Source organism: Musa acuminata, chromosome BXJ2-4 (assembly GCF_036884655.1).
Source record: "Musa acuminata AAA Group cultivar baxijiao chromosome BXJ2-4, Cavendish_Baxijiao_AAA, whole genome shotgun sequence".
Lineage (NCBI taxonomy): Eukaryota > Viridiplantae > Streptophyta > Magnoliopsida > Zingiberales > Musaceae > Musa > Musa acuminata.
The window spans coordinates 6,979,288-7,003,124 of NC_088341.1; the positions used below are offsets into that span (position 1 = coordinate 6,979,288).

At 43.3% G+C, this 23,837-nt stretch overlaps 4 protein-coding genes across 5 annotated transcripts; 3 read left to right on the plus strand and 1 right to left on the minus strand.

Annotated features, from left to right (window-relative positions):
- The first annotated feature begins 1,187 nt into the window (after positions 1 to 1,187).
- On the plus strand, positions 1,188 to 2,735 carry LOC135609764 (transcription factor MYB44-like). The gene has a single exon (XM_065103372.1). It carries the CDS (start codon positions 1,417 to 1,419, stop codon positions 2,509 to 2,511), a length of 1,095 nt encoding a protein of 364 aa, XP_064959444.1. The 5' UTR covers positions 1,188 to 1,416; the 3' UTR covers positions 2,512 to 2,735.
- Positions 2,736 to 5,695: 2,960 nt separating this feature from the next.
- LOC103981011 (GDSL esterase/lipase At2g04570) lies at positions 5,696 to 7,084 on the plus strand. The gene is made up of 3 exons (XM_018824881.2): positions 5,696 to 6,145; positions 6,239 to 6,719; positions 6,815 to 7,084. The coding sequence occupies exons 1-3, from the start codon at positions 5,720 to 5,722 to the stop codon at positions 7,006 to 7,008; spliced, it is 1,101 nt and encodes a 366-aa protein (XP_018680426.2). The 5' UTR covers positions 5,696 to 5,719; the 3' UTR covers positions 7,009 to 7,084.
- A 2,405-nt stretch (positions 7,085 to 9,489) lies between these two features.
- Positions 9,490 to 11,449, plus strand: LOC103981012 (GDSL esterase/lipase At2g42990-like). 2 transcript variants are annotated; one of them, XM_009397583.3, is made up of 3 exons: positions 9,490 to 9,954; positions 10,450 to 10,942; positions 11,012 to 11,449. In XM_009397583.3, the coding sequence occupies exons 1-3, from the start codon at positions 9,589 to 9,591 to the stop codon at positions 11,203 to 11,205; spliced, it is 1,053 nt and encodes a 350-aa protein (XP_009395858.2). In that variant the 5' UTR covers positions 9,490 to 9,588; the 3' UTR covers positions 11,206 to 11,449. The 2 variants fall into 2 exon arrangements, with proteins under 2 accessions (XP_009395858.2, XP_018681183.2); XM_018825638.2 differs by having other exon boundaries at positions 11,031 to 11,199.
- A 1,233-nt stretch (positions 11,450 to 12,682) lies between these two features.
- LOC103981013 (nucleobase-ascorbate transporter 1) lies at positions 12,683 to 21,620 on the minus strand. The gene is made up of 14 exons (XM_009397584.3): positions 21,389 to 21,620; positions 18,146 to 18,243; positions 17,866 to 18,042; positions 17,649 to 17,749; positions 17,494 to 17,569; positions 17,321 to 17,380; positions 17,048 to 17,235; positions 16,871 to 16,967; positions 16,719 to 16,805; positions 14,584 to 14,642; positions 14,202 to 14,293; positions 14,042 to 14,119; positions 13,806 to 13,966; positions 12,683 to 13,221 (listed from the first exon to the last, which is right to left on the minus strand). Exons 1-14 carry the CDS (start codon positions 21,462 to 21,464, stop codon positions 13,009 to 13,011), a joined length of 1,563 nt encoding a protein of 520 aa, XP_009395859.2. The 5' UTR covers positions 21,465 to 21,620; the 3' UTR covers positions 12,683 to 13,008.
- Between the last annotated feature and the right edge of the window lie 2,217 nt (positions 21,621 to 23,837).

Genomic DNA, 23,837 nt, shown 5'->3' on the forward strand with positions numbered 1-23,837 from the left:
TCACACGCGTTCGTGACGGGCGTTTCCCCACCCCCACCGTCCTCTTTCAATCTCTCTCATGGTCACGTTTCCCCGGTTGTCTCCTCGAACCGACCCAGTCGAATTAATTTGAACTGGTAGAAAGGAAGAGAAATAGATGCATGTGGGCCGTGTGATGCGGAGGCGAACGTAGTTGGTTCTTTGCACTGCTTTCACAGCCGGGGAGGTCGGGCGGGCCAAATCGCCAGCTGTGAGGGGGGTACACGACGTACGAGTCACGGGAAATGCCATCGCAATCCAATATCCATTAATGAACTACGACAGATAGCAACCGACGCTGCCCTGCTCGTTCGTATAATAATCAAGTATTGATAGGCTTACTTCCAACATGTATCTCCCCTTGCTAATTCTTCTAGATGGAGAATTATTACTAAATTACTTTTTAAGTGGGGGGACACCGTGTTCATTATATTAAATAACAGACGTACGTAGATATAATAAAGGCGTAAGGAAGGAGCGAGGAAGGTCGGTAACAGGTGGTTTAGAAAGGAAGAGGGAGGGAGGGAGGGGTGTCGGTGTGCAGTCAAATCTAGAGATAGAAAAATGGCAGTCGGTTTTTTGGCAGTTTGGAGAGCTTTCGAGTGTGTACAGGAGAAGAAAAGGAGAGGGTGGGGGGCAGTTAAAGGCTGCATCTGACAGCTTGACAGGCTGGCCTGAACGGATACCATATCTTCCCATAGGAAGATATAATTCACAACAGTAACATCATCCATCAACGGCGTTACTGCGTACTGAGTAGAAACGGAAAGGGACGAGTGATACACGCGGGCATAACTCACAACGGCGTTGTCACGGAAGGAAGGCGCTCTGAACAAGATGGCGTTTGAGGGCGTTACGATTATGATTCGATGGGTGTACAATTACCGTCTGAAACATGGTGGGAATCGCAACGAGGCATCATTGTCCGCACCCGTTATGCGATTGGAGATCGTACGGGCCCCACGCGGCAAGCCGCTGACAAGGCACACGGTTGGTAGTGTCGTCGAGCAGACAAAGGTGGTGCCGTCGAGCAGCTAACGGAGATGCGTGGCCACCGCCAGCTGTATGCAAACGAAACCTGTGGGAACCGGACGAGCTCGCCCAGCAAGCCGAGCGATACCTTAACCCGGTCACCGTCGACCCTCTATAAAATCCCGTCTGTCTTCTTCGTGCTGCTACTGCCATAACTCTCGCTTCCTTCATCAGCCTCTTCTTCCTCTGGGTTTGAACATTTGCTCTAACGTAGCAAAATAACGGTCGAAATATTTGTTTATTTCCTACGCTGGCCTATCCTTCCCTATTTTTCTTTGTATTGATATCCTCCGGGATTTTCGTTGGAATCGCTTGGGGGTTTGGATCGATCGGTTGGAGTTTTTGAGTTGGGGGAGATTGGATCCGATGGCGGCGACGACGACGACGACGGGGGGGAGCAGGAGCAAGGAGGCTGATAGGATCAAGGGGCCGTGGAGCCCGGCGGAGGACGAGGCGCTGCAGAGGCTGGTGCAGCGGCATGGCCCCAGGAACTGGTCGATCATCAGCAAGTCCATTCCGGGGCGCTCCGGCAAGTCGTGCCGGCTGCGGTGGTGCAACCAGCTCTCGCCCCAGGTGGAGCACCGCCCCTTTACGGATGAGGAGGACGAGATCATCGTCCGCGCCCACCGCCGCTTCGGCAACAAGTGGGCCACCATCGCCCGCCTCCTCTCCGGGCGTACCGACAACGCCATCAAGAACCACTGGAACTCTACACTCAAGCGCAAGCACAGCCGCCCCTGCGCCGGAGAAGACGGGCTGCAGCACCACTACGACGCGATCATGTCGGTCAAGGCAGCGGATATGGAGGACGAGGCGGAGGCGACGAGACCGCTGAAGAGGGCAAGCAGCGACGGCCTGATCCTGTTGTCGCGAGGATCAGGGATTTGCTTCAGCCCCGGAAGCCCGTCCGGGTCCGATGTCAGTGATTCCAGTCACCATAGCTATCCGGTGATGCCGCCGCCGCACATCTATCAGCCGGTTCCGACAACTGGCCGCATCGTGCCATGCTCCTCTCCGATCCTCCAACAGACTCAGGGCGAGGCAATCAGTGCTGCCGTAGCCCCTACATTTCCCAACAACGACGACGATCCAGCTACTTCCCTCACCCTCTCCCTTCCTGGATCATGTCAGATGTCCACCTCCAAGGATCGCAAGGTCCATACCATCTTCAAACCCAGTCACCAGAGCCAGCTGTCGTGCTCTGTTGCTGCTGCAGATCCGCAGCAGATGATACCGGGCTTTTCCTCTGCAGCCACTTCTGCCGAGGAGGGGCGTCGGCCAGCGCCTTCTCCTTTTAGCGCCGAATTCCTGGCGATCATGCAAGAGATGATCCGCAACGAGGTGAGGAGCTACATGGCGGGACTGCAGCAGAGCCGCATGATGTGCGGCGTGCAGCCGCCATCGGAGAGGGCCCGCAACGCCACCGCCGTGAACCCCATCGGAGTGACAGATCTCGAGTAGGAGACGTTTTGGTCGCCGAGGATTATTAGTGAGCAAAGGAATCGAAGAACATCTTCGTAGGAGAGAAGGCGGCTCCCTTCTTTGTAGTTGAAACCTTTCCTTTGCCCTGCTCGAACTCCTTCCTAAATTTGGTTGCCTTGCTAGTGGAAAAAGAAATTGTATAGGAGAAAGACCACAATGTTAAAAACACAAAAAAAAAGAGCAGTTTTGTCATTTTGATTTCATTTTACTCGTTCAAAAGGGAAAAGTTGTGTCTTGATAACAGTTAAGCGAGTTCGCGACCTGCCGCATTCTGCGATGTTCATCTACTGTCTTCATCATGCAGTATATTAACAATAATTACATATTAGCGGAACTTTTGAATTGAGAATCTGATTGATTTATTTTGTCTTAAAAATTAAGATTTAATTTTTCTATAAATATCTAAGTTTTGACAAAGAAAAAAAAAAGTAAAATGTGAATATATATATATATATATATATATATGTCTTAATAAATAAATTAAAAAAGGTGATGGTGATTGAGCCACACGTGATCAACGAAGAATAGTGCCACATCTCTATGGGATAAAAAGAATTGAATCACACATATGGGAGATAACTTAAAAGTCGTATTTTAGCGCTGATCTATGTCAGATACGCAAACATGTTTTGGATGACATCATTAGATAAAAACATGCTAGATTTGAACTTTGCCATAGAAGAAATGAAATCCTATCCCTATTAAGCGGTATTACCAGCAAAAAGCTTAAATGATAGATAGAGTAGATGTAGGCAGATGAAGCAATCAGTTTGGTATTGACTGCGGATGGACCGATGCACCAGTGCGGTATTAATAGAAGACAGTGATATTGGCGCGGCTCAATCTGAGAAGGGTTTACCATCGTATCATAAGTAAATCCAATCATCAGATTCAACCTCACCAATACCACTTCCTTCATCCACCGAGTCACCAACACTGCTGACTGCGATCACAACCAATGAAGAAAGCAGAAGATACATGCCACGATTGGGCTCAGCTGCAGCTGGAGGAGGTAGGAGAGGCCTGTGAATCAAGAGGGCTCAACCATGGAAGGAGACGACAGAAGGTTGTGAAGCAATATGGAAGGAGAGGGGAGAGCGCATGAAATAGTGAGGGAGGTGTCTCGGGATTCTTAAGAAGGAAGTGCGAGGGGAATGATGCGAGTTCACCCAATTCAACGCAGGAAGATGTGTGCACGCTTGATGTATCTTTCTTGCGCATGCATGCCCGCCTGCAACATTCGACGTGCTCCATTCGTTCAACTCTTCTTCCAACGTAGAGGGAGGAGTACCACCGCGTAGTACACAGAGTGAGTTATCGTCTCTCATTCTTTTCTTACGCTCACGACGGAGGACAACGGCGTCAAAGTGGTTCTGCCATGACACCGACAACACGCGGGGACACCCGCCGTTGGGCTGCTCAACCTCGCTGCTGCTTCTCCCTTTCGACCGCGCATCATCATTAACTGGTTCGTCTTCAACAGTCCAAGATACTTGGTGGAGAGGATGAGTGTGTCAGGCAAAAGGTGGGACTCCTTGAGTTCCTCCTCGCTCTCTCCTACACCAAAAGCTGATGCACCACCTTGGCGTGAAAGCGAGTTAAGGGATAAAGGTTTAGAATCCCATGTTTGCAATCATGGCACACACGACGACTAAGCTGTAGGAATCGACCTGTTCTTGAGCTCAAATCGTTGTTGATATTAAATCAGTGCAATAGATCGAGAAGAACAGGGTGAATAAGGAGGCATCCAGATACATTGTTATTATTTCTCAGTGACCCAACACGATCAGCTCCTGGTCGAATACATGGAACATATCCGGGCCGCCCTCATCCGCGTTCGCATCGTGGTTGGAAGCTAAGGCGTCGGCGGGCCTTGCCGTTGCTTGGCTCACTGGTACGTGGAAGTCTGTGCTCTTGATGGTGAGTCCGTCCGCCCCCACCGCCACGACGTCGCCCGCGGCCGATCTCATCAGCAGCATGCATGCAAGTATTGCGAGGATAGCCATCGCCCGGAGGGAGGCCATCGTTGTCGTCGCGGGTGGTCGCCGGTTGACAACAAGAAGAAGAAAGGCCGTGAAAGGGAAGGGAGGGGACGAAGCCATTTTAAGGAGAGAGGGAGGGAAGCAGACCGACGACGGTTTCGGCCATTCGCGGAAACGGGTGGCTGCAGTGCCTCTCTGACCGCTTCTTAGGTTCCTCAAGACTCTCTCTCTCTCTCTCTCTCTCTCTCTCTCTCTCTCTCTCTCTCTCTCTCTCTCTCTCTTTCTAAAGATAAGAGTTATAACACACATTCCATGATTGAGATCTACTAAATAAGAGAAAATTTATGTATAATATGGAGATTAAAAAGATGACTAATCACAAATTGTTAGGAATTCAAAGAATTAGATAGCATATATTCTATGTAACCCATCACTAAATAGATAAACATTTGGGTTGAATCAGTTATCAATCTCATGTATATTAACCTTTATCCAACTTCTGTGATTTATTTTCTCGACTGTGCATGTAAATCATGAGCGCTCATTTGCCTGATATGTTCCTCTCTCTCTCTCTCTCTCTCTCTCTCTCTCTCTCTCTCTCTCTCTCTCTCTCCTCATCAACACCACCTCTTCTTCCACATACTGCCTTTAGTATGAAGCACCCAAAACAACTGGACATGCCATTTAAAATGCGTTGGTTTACAGGACATACGTAATTTTAGATTGGCCATCATCCGGTCTCTCCATCGTCACCCTAAAACCTGTGTTTGACTTGACTTTTCGCCTCTTTTCTACCTCAGTCATTGTTGTAGCCCACGTAAACTGCTCTGTACTCTTCAACTACTAACCTTATTTTAAAGATGTAGATGATGTTGGACCTTAGATAAGGCAACGATCGACTTAGAATGAAGGGACAAATCCACCTTTGCGGTGCACTTAAGACCCATCCCCAGGTGTGCATGCCTTTTAGCCGACTTTCTACAAAGTTAACTATGTTGTACCTCTCGTATATACAAGGACCATATGGGTATGAATCCTTTAATGAATCATGTAAGTGCATTTAAAGACTGTCCCAGTGGCCTCCATTTCAGATTGGTTCACCCACCTCATTGGTGGTTGGAAACCACCTTGTGGTTGGCCTACCAGTGAAGAAGAAGAAGGCCGAGATCTGCATCATTCCATTGCACAATTTCGTTGCTCTATTTATGCTCATCAAAGCCGAGACTTGCAGTGCCACAGCGCAAAAGATGGCAACGCCCTGGATGCACTGCCTTCTCCTCTTGGTGCAACCGCTGCTGCTGCTGCTGCTGCTGCACGCGCCTGGCGTCGCTGCCAAAGTCCCGGCGCTCGTCGTTTTCGGTGACTCCTCCGTCGACACCGGCAACAACGACTACCTCCCGACCGTCGCCAGGAGCAACTTCCAGCCCTATGGTCGCGACTTCAACGGCGGGGTGGCCACCGGCCGCTTCTCCAACGGCCGCCTCGCCACCGACTTCATATCGCAGGACTTCGGCCTCCCCGACACCGTCCCCGCTTACCTTGATCCGTCGTTCGAGATGAAGGATTTCTCCGCGGGCGTCTGCTTCGCCTCCGCCGCGACCGGCTACGACAATGTGACCTCGGACGTGCTCGTAAGTCTCCAGCCTCAGCCGATCTTTTTGCTCTGTGATTAGGTCATGACGGAAGACGATAGTTAATGACTCGAGCTCGATGGCTCATGGCAGTCCGTCCTGCCACTGTGGAAGCAATTGGACTACTTCAAGAACTACCAAGAGAGGCTGAAGAGCTTCCAAGGGGAAGCCACCGCGCAGCAAACGATAAGCCAGGCTCTGTACATCATTAGCTTGGGAACGAACGACTTCCTCGAGAACTACTACGCCTTCTCCGGGCGGTCGTCGGAGTACACCGTGGACAAGTACGAGGATTACCTCATCAGCATCGCTCGAGGCTTCGTGGACGCCCTTTACCGTCTCGGCGCTCGCAAGGTGAACATCGCCGGCCTTCCTCCCATGGGGTGTTTGCCATTGGAGAGGGTGGAGAATCTGGACTCCTGCAACAAGGAGCACAACCAGGTGGCATCAGATTTCAACGCCAAACTCCAGACTATGATGGCCGAGCTTAGCCAAAAGCTGCCTGACGTCAAATTAGCCTACAGCAATCTGTACGACCCGTTCATGGACGTCGTCACCGACCCCACATCATACGGTGAGTTCGTCGACACCACCTTCGGCTAGAGATCAACTCTTTCTTCTTCTCTTTGAACTCTGTCTTCTTCTTCTTCTTCTACTTGAGATGGGCAGGATTTGAGAACGCGGTGTCGGGTTGCTGCGCGACGGGATTGTTCGAGATGGGCTACATGTGCAGCAGGAGGAGCCCCTTCACCTGCACAGACGCCAACAAGTACGTGTTCTGGGATGCCTTCCACCCGACGGAGAGGATGTACCGTATCATTGCTGATCGCCTCATGAACACCACCTTGTACGTATACAAATGATTGTTGTGCTTCATGTAGCTGCTACGATCATGGATCGGTGGCTCTGAGGACGAATGCAACATCCATCACTTATGAATGTGTTGTCTGTGCACTCTCAGATACGTAGATAGCCACTACGAACAAACGAAGGATTAATTCTCACTCCATTACCTAATAAAGTTTTGCTAATCGAATAAAAATAGGATGTCAAAATCATACGGTCAATCCCTTTGCCATATAATGCTACACCTATGCACATACCCAATGTGTAGGTTTGTTTCACTCGATGTATGCAGCATGCGTATACTTAATACAAGACTAGGAACAGGTGGAGATGTCTCTATAAAGACTTAGAATCTGTCAAGGAGATTTGATTATCTTGTTGAAGATATCAACCAATAGATTTGCATCAAAGAATTTTGGATATTTCTTTTTGAATGGCAATTATTAGTTTATCCAGAATCGCCTTAGCCTCGTAGTAAAATGCGAAATGACCATCCAAAAATAATATATGATATAGTAGTGCTCGAACGAAGAAGGAAATCGGTGCCTCCCTCCTTTGTCGATTCCTGTCTAAAACCATCAGTATTAAGTTTAGTCTAGTCGAGGCTTGGCTTCACCTATCTAATTATTTGATATATACCTCAATTGAGCCTTCAATATATTTAGAAAAAAATTATTCTCGATAAAAAAAAGGTTCGTCACACAAGCAAGCGATTTATAGAAAATAATAATAAAAAGATAAAGAGAAATCTCATCAGAGCAAGCTTTGTTCCTTGCTTTCCCAATTAACCACAAACATATTGTAATAACACCTCGAAAGAACTATTGTTAGGAATGAGTTGATACTAAGAAAGGAGTGAACTAGTGCAGTAGTAAAAATTATATCGGTTTCATTATCAAAATCCGAGATTCAACAACTATTATCAAAACCTATAAATTTTACAACTTCCCATATTTCATTTATATTAAAGGCATGAAAGGCTAATAAAGATGATCGATAGGTTAAAGAGTTGCATCATTCCTTAATTTTTTATATAAATTAATAAATTCAACGTGAATCTGATAAAGGTCGGTAACAAAGTAAACTTGTAACTTTGATACAGTATGGATTGCCATGTTGTTCTATGCAGCTAATCCAAGTTTCCAATCGCAGACACTACCGATGTCATTTCTTTCCTTTCGATGTGAATGAGAAACATTTTGGATGGAACAATAAGGAAAATACACCGACGCTGTTGATTGCTTTCGGCGTGCAAAATCTCAAAGAGCAACCCCACCATACTTAGCATCGACAACAGTACTCGCAGTATGTGGTCGCACATCACTGTCACCGGGCTATGCATTGTACTGTTAGATTAGTTAGATTACATGATCCTTTATAATTGATAAAATATATAATAAAATTAATTAAATTATGATGATTGACTAATAAAAAAAATTATATTATGGTAAGTTCGCTTAGAGGATGCTTTTGGCGAAAGGAACTTTTATAATAATTTATCATAAATCTTTTACTATCGTCTATAAATAAACAGAACCTCTAGGGACTAAATAATGTGTGTCATAGATGATACAGTTTAAATATTATAATTTCTCTTTTTAATCTTCTTGAACCATCAATAATAAAAGTTATATAAAAAGATAGAAAAAGAGGAGAACGAGTGTCTAGTTCTCTTTGTAGATCGACGTCACTGTGATACTCGGATCCAAGGGATAGTGCCTTTGCATATTACATAAAGATCTTTTTCAGATGACATCGAAAGGTACATATCGTAGATCCGATCTAATATTATTTGATTTCAATTATGACATAAAATTTTGTTCACGTTTCATATATTATGTCACAAATTTTATACTTACATGTACCACCCTAAACATCACAAACTTACTCAGTTCTATTCAATGTCTACTGGAACCCCACATCTCAAAGTGCAACACAATAACAGCCTCTCATTATATCAGTCCCTCCTTAGACAAAGAAGCAGTTACGTAAAGGAAGGACAGTAATCCTTGTTGTCAAAGGACTTCAGTTCGCATGCCAAGCTAAAGAGTTGATACAGCTCCATCCGTGACCCGCACACGGTCAAGATCACGCGACGCACGATTCTCGATGCGCTTTCGTCCTGCTTATGTACGTATGTATAGTGGTAGTATTCATTAACCGAAACAATGATGTACCGTCAGCTTGCGTAAGGTATTGTGGTCTAGCCGAGACAACGACGTGTGAGGAGGGTAGCAGTTGGCATTCAACGCAGCGCTCTTTAAGAGCGCTCAAAGACAGTTGGCCGTTCGATCCCCAATCTTATGACCCCCATAACGTAAGTGGAAGACGTGGCATCTGACGAGTCATGTCAAATCGTCATCTGTCCGTTTCGCTCAATACTATTCCCACCTAACGGTTTCCCTCTTGGCTGTATCACATTAGACGCAATAATTGTGATGCGGTTGGTTGATATGGGTAGCTTAAATCTCTTCCTATGATGACAGTCTGAGAGGGCTGTAATGTAACAAAACACTGTCTCTGAGAGACCTCCACTTATATTAAGTATCAGAGCTTCCACGTTCCCCCAACAGCTAAGCTGAGTGCACCCGACGGCGATGGCGTTCGTCCGCCACGAACGCCTCCTTCTCTTCCTCGTACTCTTCCCTTCCCTCGCCGCTCCTTCTCGCGTTCCAGCGGTGATCGTCTTCGGCGACTCGACCGTCGACGCCGGCAACAACAACTTCATCCCCACCATCGCCAGGGCCAACTTCCCGCCCTACGGCCGGGACTTCCCCGGCGGCCGCGCCACCGGTCGCTTCTGCAACGGCCGTCTCGCCACCGACTTCATCTCAGAGGCTCTCGGCCTACCGTCGATCGTGCCGGCCTATCTCGACCCGGCCTACGGTATCCGGGACTTCGCCACCGGCGTGTGCTTTGCGTCGGCGGCCACGGGGCTCGACGCCGCCACCTCCGACGTGCTCGTAAGTCCCGCTTTGCGTGCATCTTTAGCTTATTGCATCTATTTCATGTACCAGAGGGAGTATAGGAATGAGAGTTGGTGTAGCTTTGGATCAGAACCCCAGTAGAGTTGTCCCCTTCCTCTCTCGGAAACGTGAAAGGTTCAAGTACGAGGCTGATGCATGTACGTTTATGGAGCAGGCAAGGAGGACAAGTGGTACTGGTGACAGCTAAAACCCTTTCTAGATAAGGATCGAGTATCTAAGGATTCCTACTCCTTTGAAGTGCCACTCTCAGTTGCCTCTTTAGTTCGCTAAAGATACATTACATGCCTATTTCTCGGAAGACATTACTGTCACTTTGGGATGGCAGCTGCTTTCGTAGGTATTTGGCATGATGAGTCCAGTCATTGCCCCCAGACTTGTTCGATTAGGTTGTCGGATTTAGTTGGATGTTCTACGCTAGCTATAATGAAGTGTTTGTTAATGGTGTGGTCTTCCGTTCTTGATAATGTGCAGTCTGTCATCCCCCTACGCCAAGAGATGGAGTTCTTCAAGGAGTACCAGCAGAAACTGGAAGCGTATGTGGGGAAGACGAAGGCCAATTACATCATTAACGAGGCCGTGTACATCGTCAGCATCGGCACCAACGATTTCATCGAGAACTACTACTCGCAGGTGACGGAGCGGAGCGAGCAATTCACGGTGGAAGAGTACGAGGACTTCCTCATCCGCCACGCCGCCGACTTCCTCACGGAGCTCCACCGCCTGGGGGCTCGCAAGGTGTCCTTCACCGGTCTCACCCCCTTCGGGTGCTTGCCGTCGGAAAGGACCTCCAACCTCATGAACCCGGGCGAGTGCATGGAGGAGTACAACACGGTGGCCAGGGACTTCAACGCTAAGCTGCAGGCACTCACGACGAGGCTGTGCGCGGCGTTGCCGGGGCTGAAGCTGAGACTTGCTCCTTTCTATGATCTGTTGCTCCACGTCGTGCAGAACCCGTCCTCATACGGTGAGTTTGGGGAAGCCAAGCTTTAGTTTCTGCTCCTCTCTGCGACGATGATGAGGTGGGTGTGCTCAGGATTCGAGGTTGCGAGCAGAGGATGCTGCGGCACGGGGAAGATAGAGGCCAGCTATCTCTGCAACCAATGGAACCCCTTCACCTGCGAAGACGCAGACAAGTACGCCTTCTGGGATTCCATCCATCCCTCTGAGAGATTGAACCGTCTGTGCGCCAACCAGACGCTGAGGACAAGCCTGGCTGAGTTCGTGTGAGCTCGTCCCTTCTTATGCACCGTTCGTCATTACCATACTGGCACAGACATGATAGAGACATCCAACCATCGTCAATGTGTACTTCAGTGACTGATCGTGAATTCTTTGAGAAGCCTACAATAATTAGTTCATGGAAAATGTAATTTCTTCTACTGTTTCCTCATCAAATAACTGTACTCTGCAGCCTGGGCTGTCTTATATGGTTACTACTAAATGCTTGATCAAGCAGACGACTCTTCACCAACTATACTTGTAGGCAGGCATATCCATGGATCTCTCTCTCTCTCTCTCTCTCTTCTCTTTGGCTTTCTTTGACACACGCAGCATAAAAAGGTGATCTTTATGCTTTTTTGGCTGGCAAAGTGATGAAGAAGCTCGGCAACAGGAAAGGGAGGAAAGTCCACCCGGGCCCACCGCCAGGGCGGTGTTAGCCCGCCCGGCGGCGCTGACCAAGGAGGAGCAGGAGGTCCTGGAGTACTTGCTCTATGGCAGCGGCGGGCGCAACCTCCTGAACCGGAATGCGGGTGCTTTGGGTGCTACAAGAGCTTCTCGGCGCGGTGGGACGCATCGCCGAACCGGCATGTCATCCACCGCATCAAACGCGGAGGCGGAAAGGTGCCGACTCGGCGGTGAACGCGGCGGCGGCGGAGGAGAACCAGAGCTTGGGAGCGGAGGGGAAGGGGCTCCTGGCATTGGGTGGAGGCAACTTGGCGGACCTTGATGGTGATGACCGAGATGACGATGACGATGATGAAGGTGGAGATGCTGATGCGGATGCTGCTGCTGCTGATGATCATGTAGTAGGAGCAAAAGCTCTGTGACGGGAAAGACTTTGGGGAGTGTAGAATCAAAAGGAAAGATAGAAGGTGCAAAAGGAAGGATGTTTTGGAGATCAACACCGTCTCTCTACTCTCTTTGATTGGGAAGGCCACTTTCTCTCAACTTTCTTCTCGTTGCAATGGAAATTTAGGCTTTCTAAGCCTTCTGCTTCATCGACAAAGGCAAGCAGATTTGTAGAAGAAACATCACTTATGTTTGCATGATCCTCTTTGGTTGACCACACAAAACATATTTCTACCTTTGTTTTGGAACATTAAAAAGACAATAGGCAAAATGGTCAAAGCTTTATTTCCTCTCCTTCACTTTTGGCCTCTGCCATGGCATCCTATTCTCCTCAATTACCATTTCCTCCTCTTTATTTTCCCTTCATTCAATTCATAATGCCACGGACTATCCATAACACAATCCAGGAACAAAAAACCTAATTTAGAAGCCTCTGATAAGCATCATCTATGGTAGTACATCTGCACAAGTAATAAATAAACTCGTGTGCACTGATCACAGGATATGGAGAAGATAAAGTTCCTACCAAAATGATGCATTTCCCTATTTGCTATTTCAGATACTATGGTGGTTTTCAGAACAAGAAAGCAGAGGAGGTTCCATCAACCAGGCATAAGCATGTCACAGTGATGGATGAATGAAGAACAATTAAATGTATGAAACAGTAGTGTCTGTCTTATTAGGCCAAAAACTACAAGACAAACATGAACCAGTTGCCAGATTACGAGAGATATGTAACAAAATACAAGAGGATGCTAGCAGCATAAGCAGCATCAAAAGTGCAGCAGCAAGGTGCCAACTAATGGGGGATCCGACCAAAACATGCTCGGATACTGGGCCGAACCCTTTTGACTTCAAAATTGCAGGATCATTAACTGCCTGAATTGATGAAGGATATGCCAGCGAGCATCATTGTCCAAATGAAGCAGCTCAGTGTTTCCAAATAAATCTGAGCCTTTGCTAGGTAGGTGGAAAGAATCTGTTGAGATTGAAAGGAAGCGTGTAGAACTCCTCGTTCCTGTTGTCGCCTCTGAACGTTCTAAATTTCACCCACCACGGCATACCCCTATCCTTCTTAGACTTCTCGACTTCCAATGTGTTGTCCAGAAATACGCTGACAATCAATCCGACAGTGGGGGGTGACAGAAATATGGTATTTAAGAACCCATTGAACTGCAGGCAGGAAAATTTTACAATTTCAGCAAAAGCAAACATCTAAATAGCAAAATGTAATGTAAATCTTTTCGGTCGAACAAACATCTTGAGGAACTATGAACCAAGTGCAAACCTTACATACAAGTAAGGATATCTGCTTACATGCATGATAGTTTAAGCAAAATAATAAAATAATGCATTTCCGATCACAACAAAATCTCATGCATTATGAGCTCGATGGTTTGTGACAGGATCAATATAAATTCCATTTAACTCTGAATGAAATATAAAGGAACATAAGGCACTCATAGTCCAAGATAATGTTTTGAACTTTTTATAATGATCTTGGTGATTTTTCGTATTATTTTGAGTTATAATAACTGTGTCCAAATTCTTTGTATTTAAGACATTCATGCTTAGGTTTTTGGTTAAATTTTTAATAGGTACACTAAAAAGAGCCATAATTAATTATCAAACTATTTTTTGCACATTGCCACTTCTTTGTCAATATGAGTTTCAGTCTGATTCAGCACCAATCGTAATTTATCTTGCGACTCAGTAAATTCTTTAGAGAATCCAAAAGGCAGTTAAACATAACTAACCCATCCTGCACGTGTATTTACAGGTGCATGGCCAGAAGAAACCAGAGTATCATTGAAATATTGTGGAACGGATATTCCAAGGAAAAGTGAGAGACCAGTGATGATGAGGTTTCTCATAGAGTTCATGTTTGTAAACTGAAGGAATGATATTCCAACAGAAGCTGCAAATTTCAAAAAGATAAAATTAGAAACATTAACAGCAAGAATAAAATGTACCCCAAAAATGAAATACATACCAACAAGGCCAAAAAGGACACAGTACAATGCTGCAAATATAGGAAATGGAATTGATGCAAAGACGGCTCCAAATTTCCCTGAAGCAACAGATCATGATACTGATTGCAAGTTAAAGAACATAACCGCCAATATAATGAATTATTAATAAAGAAATCATACCTAAGGTGGAAAAGAAAATCATGATCCCAGCTGAAATCTGAACCACCCTGCGGCTGCCAACTCGAGTAAGTCCAAGAAGACCAACATTCTCCCTAAAATTTTACACAAACTAGTGTCATCATCATTGCCATTGTTATCTAAAATCAAATAATGTACATGCTGCAACTCTGTGCGATATGTACAACATAGATCCCCTTCATAGACATAACACCAGACCCATGATATGGACCCTCCCAAAATCAGGAAGCAGGGGAGATACATGGTGTTCATAGATGAAAGAAATATATGATTTTAATGAATATTTGGCATGTATCTACATATATCAAAGGCATTTTCCCTATTACTGCCAGCAGAACTTTGCCATGGAAATAGGAAAGCTTACACAGAGACAGTGGAGCCTGTTCCAGTTCCAAACAGACCATCCAGCAGCACACCAATCCCCTGTGGTGAAGCATGAATGATGAAGCATTTAGCTACAAAGCTTAAACTCAAGACGATCACATTTTTCATCTATGAAGAAAGGAAGTGCTGATACAGACAAAACTCCATTTAAGAAATAACTGAAGAACTGCCTAAAGCTCACTGATAGGGGGTGTTTCTGGTTTCTATGGAACTTACTATTTAACATACTATGTAGCAAGGTTCGTAATTTCGTATCGTACTAACGTTTCGAGCTTTGCTCGGTACGGTACTATAAGGTACAAACATGCTGAGCAATACACTAGGGTGTACTGCTCGGTATGTATGTATGTATGTATATATATATATATATATATATATATATATATATATAAGAAAAGGAGGCATACGCTGCCTCGACGACGTCACCTCCTTTTCTTCTCCTCGTCGCGTCAGGTGTTCGGCGAGGGCATCGAAGGCCGCAGACGCCTTTGGCCTTCGGCGAAGAACGCGACGAAGAAGAAGCCGAGCAGTCGCCTCTCCGTTACCTTATGGATCGGGACCGTCGAGGGAGGGTGGCGTCGGATCGGAAAGCATCAAGGTTCTCCCGATTCTTCCTCTTCTCTCTCGGCGCTTCTTCTTCCCTCGCCGTAGCCAGGCTGATACCGCCTGGTAACGGGCGGTCTCATTTGAAATTAAAATCCTTACTATGTAGCATGATTGACATCCTTGTCACAGTAAGTGCACTTATGTCTCCATATGGCAAGGACTGGTTTAGAAAAAGAACATAAACATTCAAGGACTCTTAAGAAAATAATTACCATAAGAAACGAAAGTGTGATAAACAAACTTCTGAGCTGAGATAGGAGTCTTTACATGACTCAAACACAGTTTAGCTACTCTATCTATTTTAAACTACCATGTAATGACCACAAAAATCAATCCATAATTGAAGTAAAGTTGCATAGAAAGATTGGCTGGACAATTAACTTTATGAAAAATTGGAACTGACCTGCATGTAGTGGAAAGCAAAAGGAAGCTTACAATTTTTTTTCCTTTTCTTTTGTTCTTGTTTCTCTTATGCTTCCATGACCAACTCAGTGCAATTCTAGAAATTGTCTTACTACTCTAGACAATTTCCAGTTGAACTTGTAGGATCAAATTTGACCTTTACCTTTTCATCATTCTGAACATTTGCTTTTCATTATTCTCTCTTATATGGATTGCTCTTATGAAAACATGCACTTTTTTTTTGTTGATCACACTGTATCAGTCCCCCAGTTGATCAACGTAATATAAAACAAAACAGGCTAAACAGAACACAGAAGAAATCTTACTAGTTCCAAGCATCCTCAAGGCTCATTACTCCAAAGCATTGATTGTACTATGGTGACTAAAAAAATTATACAATCATGGAACCACTTGCTATCCATAGAATTATATGTATTAGTGGTTTATGTTAGAAAATGCTTGATTGCCTGATTGCAATATGCCTTGTATTATACCTCTTTTATGTTCAAAGACACTTATCTTATACTTAATAAAAAAGGGTTGGCTAGTTCAAGTCCTTATTTATAGAGTTGCCAAAGTGTTATCCTTCAATGGAGCACACATAAATTTGATGTTTATAATCATATTCCTCCCTCTCTTCTATAAAATTAATGGAATTTGTCAAAATTTAGGGTTACATTATGACACATCGCACTCTGAAGACTTTGGGTCCTTTCAACAATTGCAAAGTTAACCGTTGACTTGTAACCCCACACGTGGTATAGACTTTCTAGATCAACCATCATTCGCTTAACAATTGCCATATAATTTGTCTATGGTCAAGATCAAAAGCAACCTGTAAGCTTAAAGCATATAAGCATACAATGAAAATATCAACCAATATGTATAGATGAATGTAACAACTTCACCTATATGCGTCCATGCTTAGATGTCCGAGCAGTTATAGATTCGAGTTTGTTGTCCATTCATCTCCCAAAAATAAAGACCAAATGATTGGACAAATACTAATGTTATAATTTAAGTCGATTTGAGACAATCAAAATGCAACAATCTCCAAAAGTTCACAACACTAGATGTTATCTAAGTAGACAAAGTTTACTAGCAGACCTGCCAGCCAATCCCTCGGCTCAATACATAAGCAGGTGGAGGAGTTGCAATAGCCAGGCGTGATGCTGCCTTATAAGCACCAGTTGACTGCAGATTTGAGCAAAAGAAATTTAAAAGCCATTATAGGAAATATAAACATTATCAACTGTTACCTCTATGACAGAAACCCATACAGCAGCCATCATGGATACTGAATGGCCAGCATCAAAAGTTGGTGCACCCCATTGCAAAGGATATGGGAATTTGAACCTGTAAGCATTAATATTAAGAAAGAGCACAAACTTCAACAGCAAAATTAAAAGGGAAAAAAATGTGATTTAAGACTTTACCAAGGAGCAGATGATATTAGATTGGCCCTGTCAGTGCGGCAGCTGTCTTGAGTTTTAGTAGGCCTATGGTTATATGCACCACCTGCTGTTAGGATAAGAGAATATATCCAAATGACTGTAACACAGATGAGTACTGGAAAGCGTTCAAAGATGGGAAAATCCCTGAATGGCCTGTAGTGCTTCAAATACTGCAAACCAACAAATTTCATCATTATGATCAAAATGAGAGCCAAAAGAAGGGAGGAAACTTATTTTTGCAGAAAAACAAACTACCTGAGATAGTCCAATGAGCATCAAAAGCATTGGTATGCCTATTTCCACGCAGTTTCCTACCTAAAGAACAAAAAATAAATCATTCAAAAATGTAAGTTCTCTTATTTCTCTTTTCCAACAACGACAGCCACCCTTATCGTAGAGGATTGAACACTAAAGAGCTACTGACATACAGCAGGAAAACCTCTTTCAAATAGTCCCAAGCCAACCAATCCAATTACAGGTGCCATCCCTAGGGGACTGAAAAACCTGTAAAGATAACACAATGTAAAATGACTTATGCAAATAGCACGATGGTGATATCTTCAAGCAAGGTTATATAGATTACCTTGTAAAAATTCCCCAAAGCTGACTGTAACCAAGTATTATTTGCAAACTGGATGCAATAATTAGTGCTCCTTGAATAGCTCGCATGGTTTGCAAAAACCTCTGCAAGTTGAAAATTTGGCAAACTGCATCTAAGCTTAACTAGGTCATTGATGTATAAATGGTGAAGAAAAGAACCAGTCTCTGGAAAGCCCTTAATAGAGAACATAGGAACTCACTTCATGTTGATCAGGAATTCTCTGCAAAGACGAGTCACGTATAATATAAAGGATAGGTATCACATACGCGAAAGAACCACCCACAACCGTGGGCAAACGTGTTCCAAACAATGCTTGCAAGAGTGTGTTGATTCCAGATACAAACAATAATGTTTGTATAACACGAACCTTGTCAGCCTAGGTTGGATACAGAAAACATGTCATAAAAGGGCACCAATCAGGAAAAAATTGCATAAAAAGGTCCATTACAATTGTATAGCTGAAATGAATTTTAACTTACATCAGTCCCACCCATCAGTGGAACAAGCAGTGAAGGAATCATCACACTGGTGCCCAGCATTAGAATGTAATTTTGAAAAGCCAACAAGATAGTTTCAACTGCAGGAAGGAAACAGGCAAAAATGCAAATAATATATACAGCAGGCATATACTGGAAAGGAAGGAACAGCAAATTTTTGCAATTCACATGCAAGCTGAATTACACATGCATTGGTTCACATTTCAACATAACAGTTCTTAAATTTATTAATGGAATAATTGTAGGCAAAGTTATCATACATGATGGTAATATAACCCTAAGATTATGGTTCATCAATCACTATTCCTGAGGCCAAAGAAGAGTAGAAGTAATAAACAAGAGCTTATGGTTTTCACACAAATGCCAAATGATGGTATTGGATATTTGCCTCCTCTCATCTCATTTTCAGTTGCTTCCCCTAGTGGTTTATGCACTACAACAAGCTCTGTAGATCTTACAAGTTTCAGGTCATTATTACAGATCAAGTAGCACCTAGCCCAAACCAAAAATAAGCTGATATTATGAAGGCAACACAGAGCAAAACAACAAATTAACAATTAGATCATCATGAATATGAGCATACAACTTAACTCAGTACCCCGCCCCCCGCAACCCCACCACTCCTCCCCCCTCACCCCCTCTCCCCCCCTAAAACAGATGGTTCAGTCTTGTGATTGACAGGACACAAGAGCTACTTACTGACTGCTTAGTGGTAAGTATATCCAGTATTCACCAGGAGAGAATATGAGAATAATCACTCAGCTTCTGGTGCATCATATTCTGGCAGCCTATGTAACACCTTCACATGGCCACAGAGTATAGAACACCAACTTTATCTATAAAGCACCGTCACAATGGCAACAATAAATACTGAGCGTGCCAGAAATTTTCAGCACATCTTTGCATAACAACAAATTTTCTGATCTTAGCACTCAGGTGGATAAGCTGACAAGATATACAATAATAGCAGGTGAATAAACAACTACTAAGAACATTCCAACCAACTAATATCCAAGTATGATTAAAAGTTTAGAAGGGCAACTCAAGAATATTAGGCATGATATAGTAGCCCACACATTAGGTAATGTGAAGAGTCATTATTTACGTCTCGCTCGGCTGAGGACTGTTCCAAGATCGTAAGAAGATCTTAGTATCCTTTATCTTTGAACAAGCGATCCTAATAGCACATGCTTTAATGTTCAATCTTAAATCCACTAACTTACTACAAGGATAACTTCAACCTAGAGATAACTGACCAAGCTTTCTGAATATCTTAGCAAAACAAAAAAGAATCAAAATACTTTCTTATCGATAAAATAAAGTTAAATAATTGAGATATGGTCGGCCCCTCATTGGACTACCTCCTTGGTAATAGTGTGAACGTGAATTCTCAAAATAATCATCAAGCATATAAGAGACCTAAGAAAATCTTCATCTTTTAACATTGTTACTCGAGTAAACCTGGATAAGAAGGTTGCTTAGACTTCAGATAATTGTTCATCCTGGAGCAAGTTCTGCCAAGGTTAGAGAAAAAAAATGTGGGACTGTCTAGCTTAAAAGCTGCTAGTTACTAAAATATGTAGTTTTAGACCCAAAGTTGCAGCACATGTAATAAAGAAGAACCAATCATCCCTCTGATCCTTTGAAAAATATTTCAAAATTAAGAAACTTCTGTCATTTGCTAGTACACTGATATTTATTCAGTCTAAACTTACATTTATAGTAAAAAATTTCACAATCATATTAGTTTTATGATAGAAATAGAATCATTCGAAAATGCTAAGGACCAAGAAAAAATTATCGAATGTTTCATCCCTGATTCTCTCACCTGAGTTTTCTCTCAGATGATGGAAAGTTTTAAAACTGCGATTATTTTCAGAAGAAAGGTTTGCTTCCAGACATTTCTTGTTAAGGCATAATCTCCCATCTCTTGGAACTTTAGTTCATATAGAGAAAGATGCATAGCTTACTACAGCTAAAAATGAAAAATGGCATACTTATCATATGATGCAAACAAGACAAAAAATTGTACAACTTCTCTCTACAGGAAATGGAAGCAGAGGGAGAGAACAAATAAGGTCGAAATTTGCATCACAAGTATGTTGATTTTGTTGCCCATATGATTGACTAAAAGCATTGGAATTCCATTATTTTCCAGAGAACATAGTTCGTTGCAATGTGTCAAGTGAATAGCCATTAAATAGCAACGTTTTGTAAAAGAAGCAAACAACAATCAATGTCTGGAAAGAAGTCCAACATTTAATGAAAGAAAAATCTAAAGGCACTCAGAAGTAGCTCTCTTATCCGGTGCCCTATTGTGAATCCAATGATTACAAAACCAGAGTTGATGCACCAACCCACATTGGTTTCTACAGGTAAGAATCACCTATACTATACGGTAGGTTTAATGATGACATAAGTTTACGAGAAAAATATCTTCACAGATGCAGAAAACATGATATCGCATAGGGAGAGTTTTAAGACAAAAAATTAGAATGAGTGGCTCATTTAATCCAAAATCTGAACCACCATGGATCAAGCAAAAATGCTAGCATTTTAAAACAAAAGAATCTCGTAAAAAGCCTCCAGCGTGTCTGTCTTTCAGAATGCCCTTCTTGATCAAGAAGCAAGCATAATGGAAGCAGACCAGTAGCAGAATACACGAGTACATACGGGACAAACTTGTTCTTTCGCCATGTGAGGCAAATGAAGAAGCGGGAACGAGAACAAAATTTGAGATCCATTGAAGATTTACTTCCTGAATAATAGTGAAACCACCAAACATGGGCGCCACTGGCCATCCCCACATAGAGAAAAGACAAAAACATCCGACACCTCGTTCAGGAGGCCGACAACCGACCATAGATCGCACCAAGCCGATCAAAATCGCATTTTTAAGCAAGAATTGCAAAGAAAACCAACTAACACTCGTCAAACTCATTAAAATATTCAAATTGACCACCTTTTCCCCTCATTCTACCGTAGGGCCCAAGAAAAATGGGTTTTCCCCCTTCAACTCGTTCTCCATACCGCAAGCACCAGAAAGCAAAGCAACAAAAGGGAGGGGAAAAAGCAGTTTTATGTGCTTAACGATTCATCAAGAACATGACAACAGCCAAGACCAACCATCACTCGAACAAGAAAGGAGAAGCAAATGGCTTGAAGTGTAAGAAAAATGAGAACCGGAAAATAGAACAACGGCACCCGTTAACAGAAATCTCTTACCCCAAGGAGGATTGGAGTCGATGCAGTACTCCAAATCCTGGAGTTGCTCCATTGGAGGGTGGCTTATGTTCTCCATTCCTCCACCGCCACAACTACCACCACCACCACCACCACCACTATCGCCAGCACCAGTAAGAGAGAGACAGAGCAAGCGAGAAGACGAAGAGACACAAGTAAGAAAGAGGGAGGGATATGCCACAAGAGCGAGAGAGAGTGAAAGCGAAGGGAGAGAGAGAGAGACAGACAGACAGAGGAGTGAGAAGGCTCTCTGTCACGCCCAAACCCCTTTTTTTCTATATATCGATTTATTTATTTATTTGATTTCCAAATATACGGTCAAGAAAACTACCGGCATGACGGAACTGCCACTGCCTACTTACGCCAAATATATCGAAACTGCCACATAATTTTACCTCCTCTCTTTCCACTTTGAACTGTTAGCGAAGTCATCATCATCTATCTTCTATCATCTTAATAAAATATTTTATTTAATTATACTAATATAATTTAAATATTCATTCATTCATTCATTCATTCATCCCTTCACGATAACACGATCTCGTCACATATATATATAATCCAACCATATCACATCGTCTTATTAGACGCTTGATCAACTCAACATGTTGATTAAATATTACGCTTATATCAACGTTAACTCAACACCTCCTAAAATATTCAATCATCTTAACAACTATTATAGTGCTAAATAGTTTGATAAATATTTCCACGATATCGAAATACTATATAAGTTTATTTAAAATATAATTATCATATCAAATGGAGATTTAAATATATTGTATTAATTAGTTTGTGTTCCAATCCGTTGGAAACCAAAGGGTGGTTTGGTCATTTGGAATAAACGCTTTCTTTGGCTGCCCCACTTCCGCCCGTAGTTGGTGGGCTGGTTTTTTGCCTTGTATTCCCCCTCCGACGAACCCCAAAAGACTCTCTCTCCTCTCTCAAGGAACGAACATTTTCTTTTTGTGATGGCTTAAGGCATCTAATTCTCTCACGCTTTTCTGCTCTGTCTTCCTTCACACTGCTTCTTCTTCTTCTTCTTCTTCCTCCTTCCTAGTTGTTGTGCATGATGGATAGACTACAACACCCTTCCAAATCTACTCGCCAGAAGTCATACTGGATAAGCTGGAAGCTCGCTTGTCATTCAGCAGCCATCATCCCCGACGGAGTCGGAGAAGACAGCATAAGTTTGAAATCCCATGACAAAAGAGATGCTGTGATTGGCATCAGCAACTGTTGTTTCGAGGGGCATGTCCAAGTTGACAGGCACTCCTCCCGATGACTCTGCATCTGAGGAACCTTTTTTGACAATTGGGTGATCATTTGACTGCGAGGCTTATAAATTAATCCTCCAGAGAATGGAGCAACAACACTATGGAAATCCACCTTTCCCAAAGACTGCTCTTCTTGATGGTCCTCTGCCTTGATAATAATTATATTGCCAAGGCTTAGATGTCACTCGGTCATAGCCACTGCGTCTCATGTACTAGAGAACAATATCTGCATGCTTATGTAGACTGTGTGGCAATAGGATTGGCCAAGTGGGGGTGTGTGTCTTCTTGTTCTTCCATTAGCGTAAAGCATCTCCTCCTCCTATCCATCCAAACAAGTACTTTTTCTGAATCAAAAGTTTTCAGTCACTCCAACTCGGTTAACCCATCCCCTTTGTTGGGGTTTATAGTAAAGAAGAAACTAGGATGAGGAGTAGTACTATGTTGCAGATCGTTTCTTGTGCCATCGAGGGTTTTTGCAGTTGGACGGCACATGGCACATTTAAACTGGCCAAAACAGGGGAGGAGGAGGGGTTGGCGGTGACAGTAAGTGTAACTTTGTTGAGTTGCCAATGAATGTGAGAATCTGAATGGGGCCCTCAGGTTGGTCATCTTTAAACTCTATGTCAGCATACCATATTGTGAGAGTAGTGTCCCCTTTGCCAATTCACCCTTGTCCTTTACTTCTCTCTCTCTCTCATGATGCCAGCTGCCATATTCCATGGCTTGTTTGCTGTATTCTCGTATAGATTTTTTTCCTAGTGACATGGGAAGGATCATGAATTCCTTTTGCCAAAAACTATACTTTTGAATAGAAATTTAAACTAAGCACAGGATCATCTTACTACCTATCAGCATCAACAAATCTTCTTAACACAGTAACAACAAATTGTTAAACAAGAAATAAAATTCATTTGTTAGCATTAGCTTTATAATATATACATACATATATATATATATATATATAACAGTGCCAAAAATAGTATTTTCAAGAATAAGACCATGCATAAATTGACCAGGTAATAAATAAATAATCAACTTACTAATGAAAGGGAATGCAGGTCAAAATCAGTGAACAGAAAACCCAAAAGAAAACTCACTTGAAGCTTACTGATTTGTGATGAGTTCTGCACACCTTCGACAATATTCATTCAAGA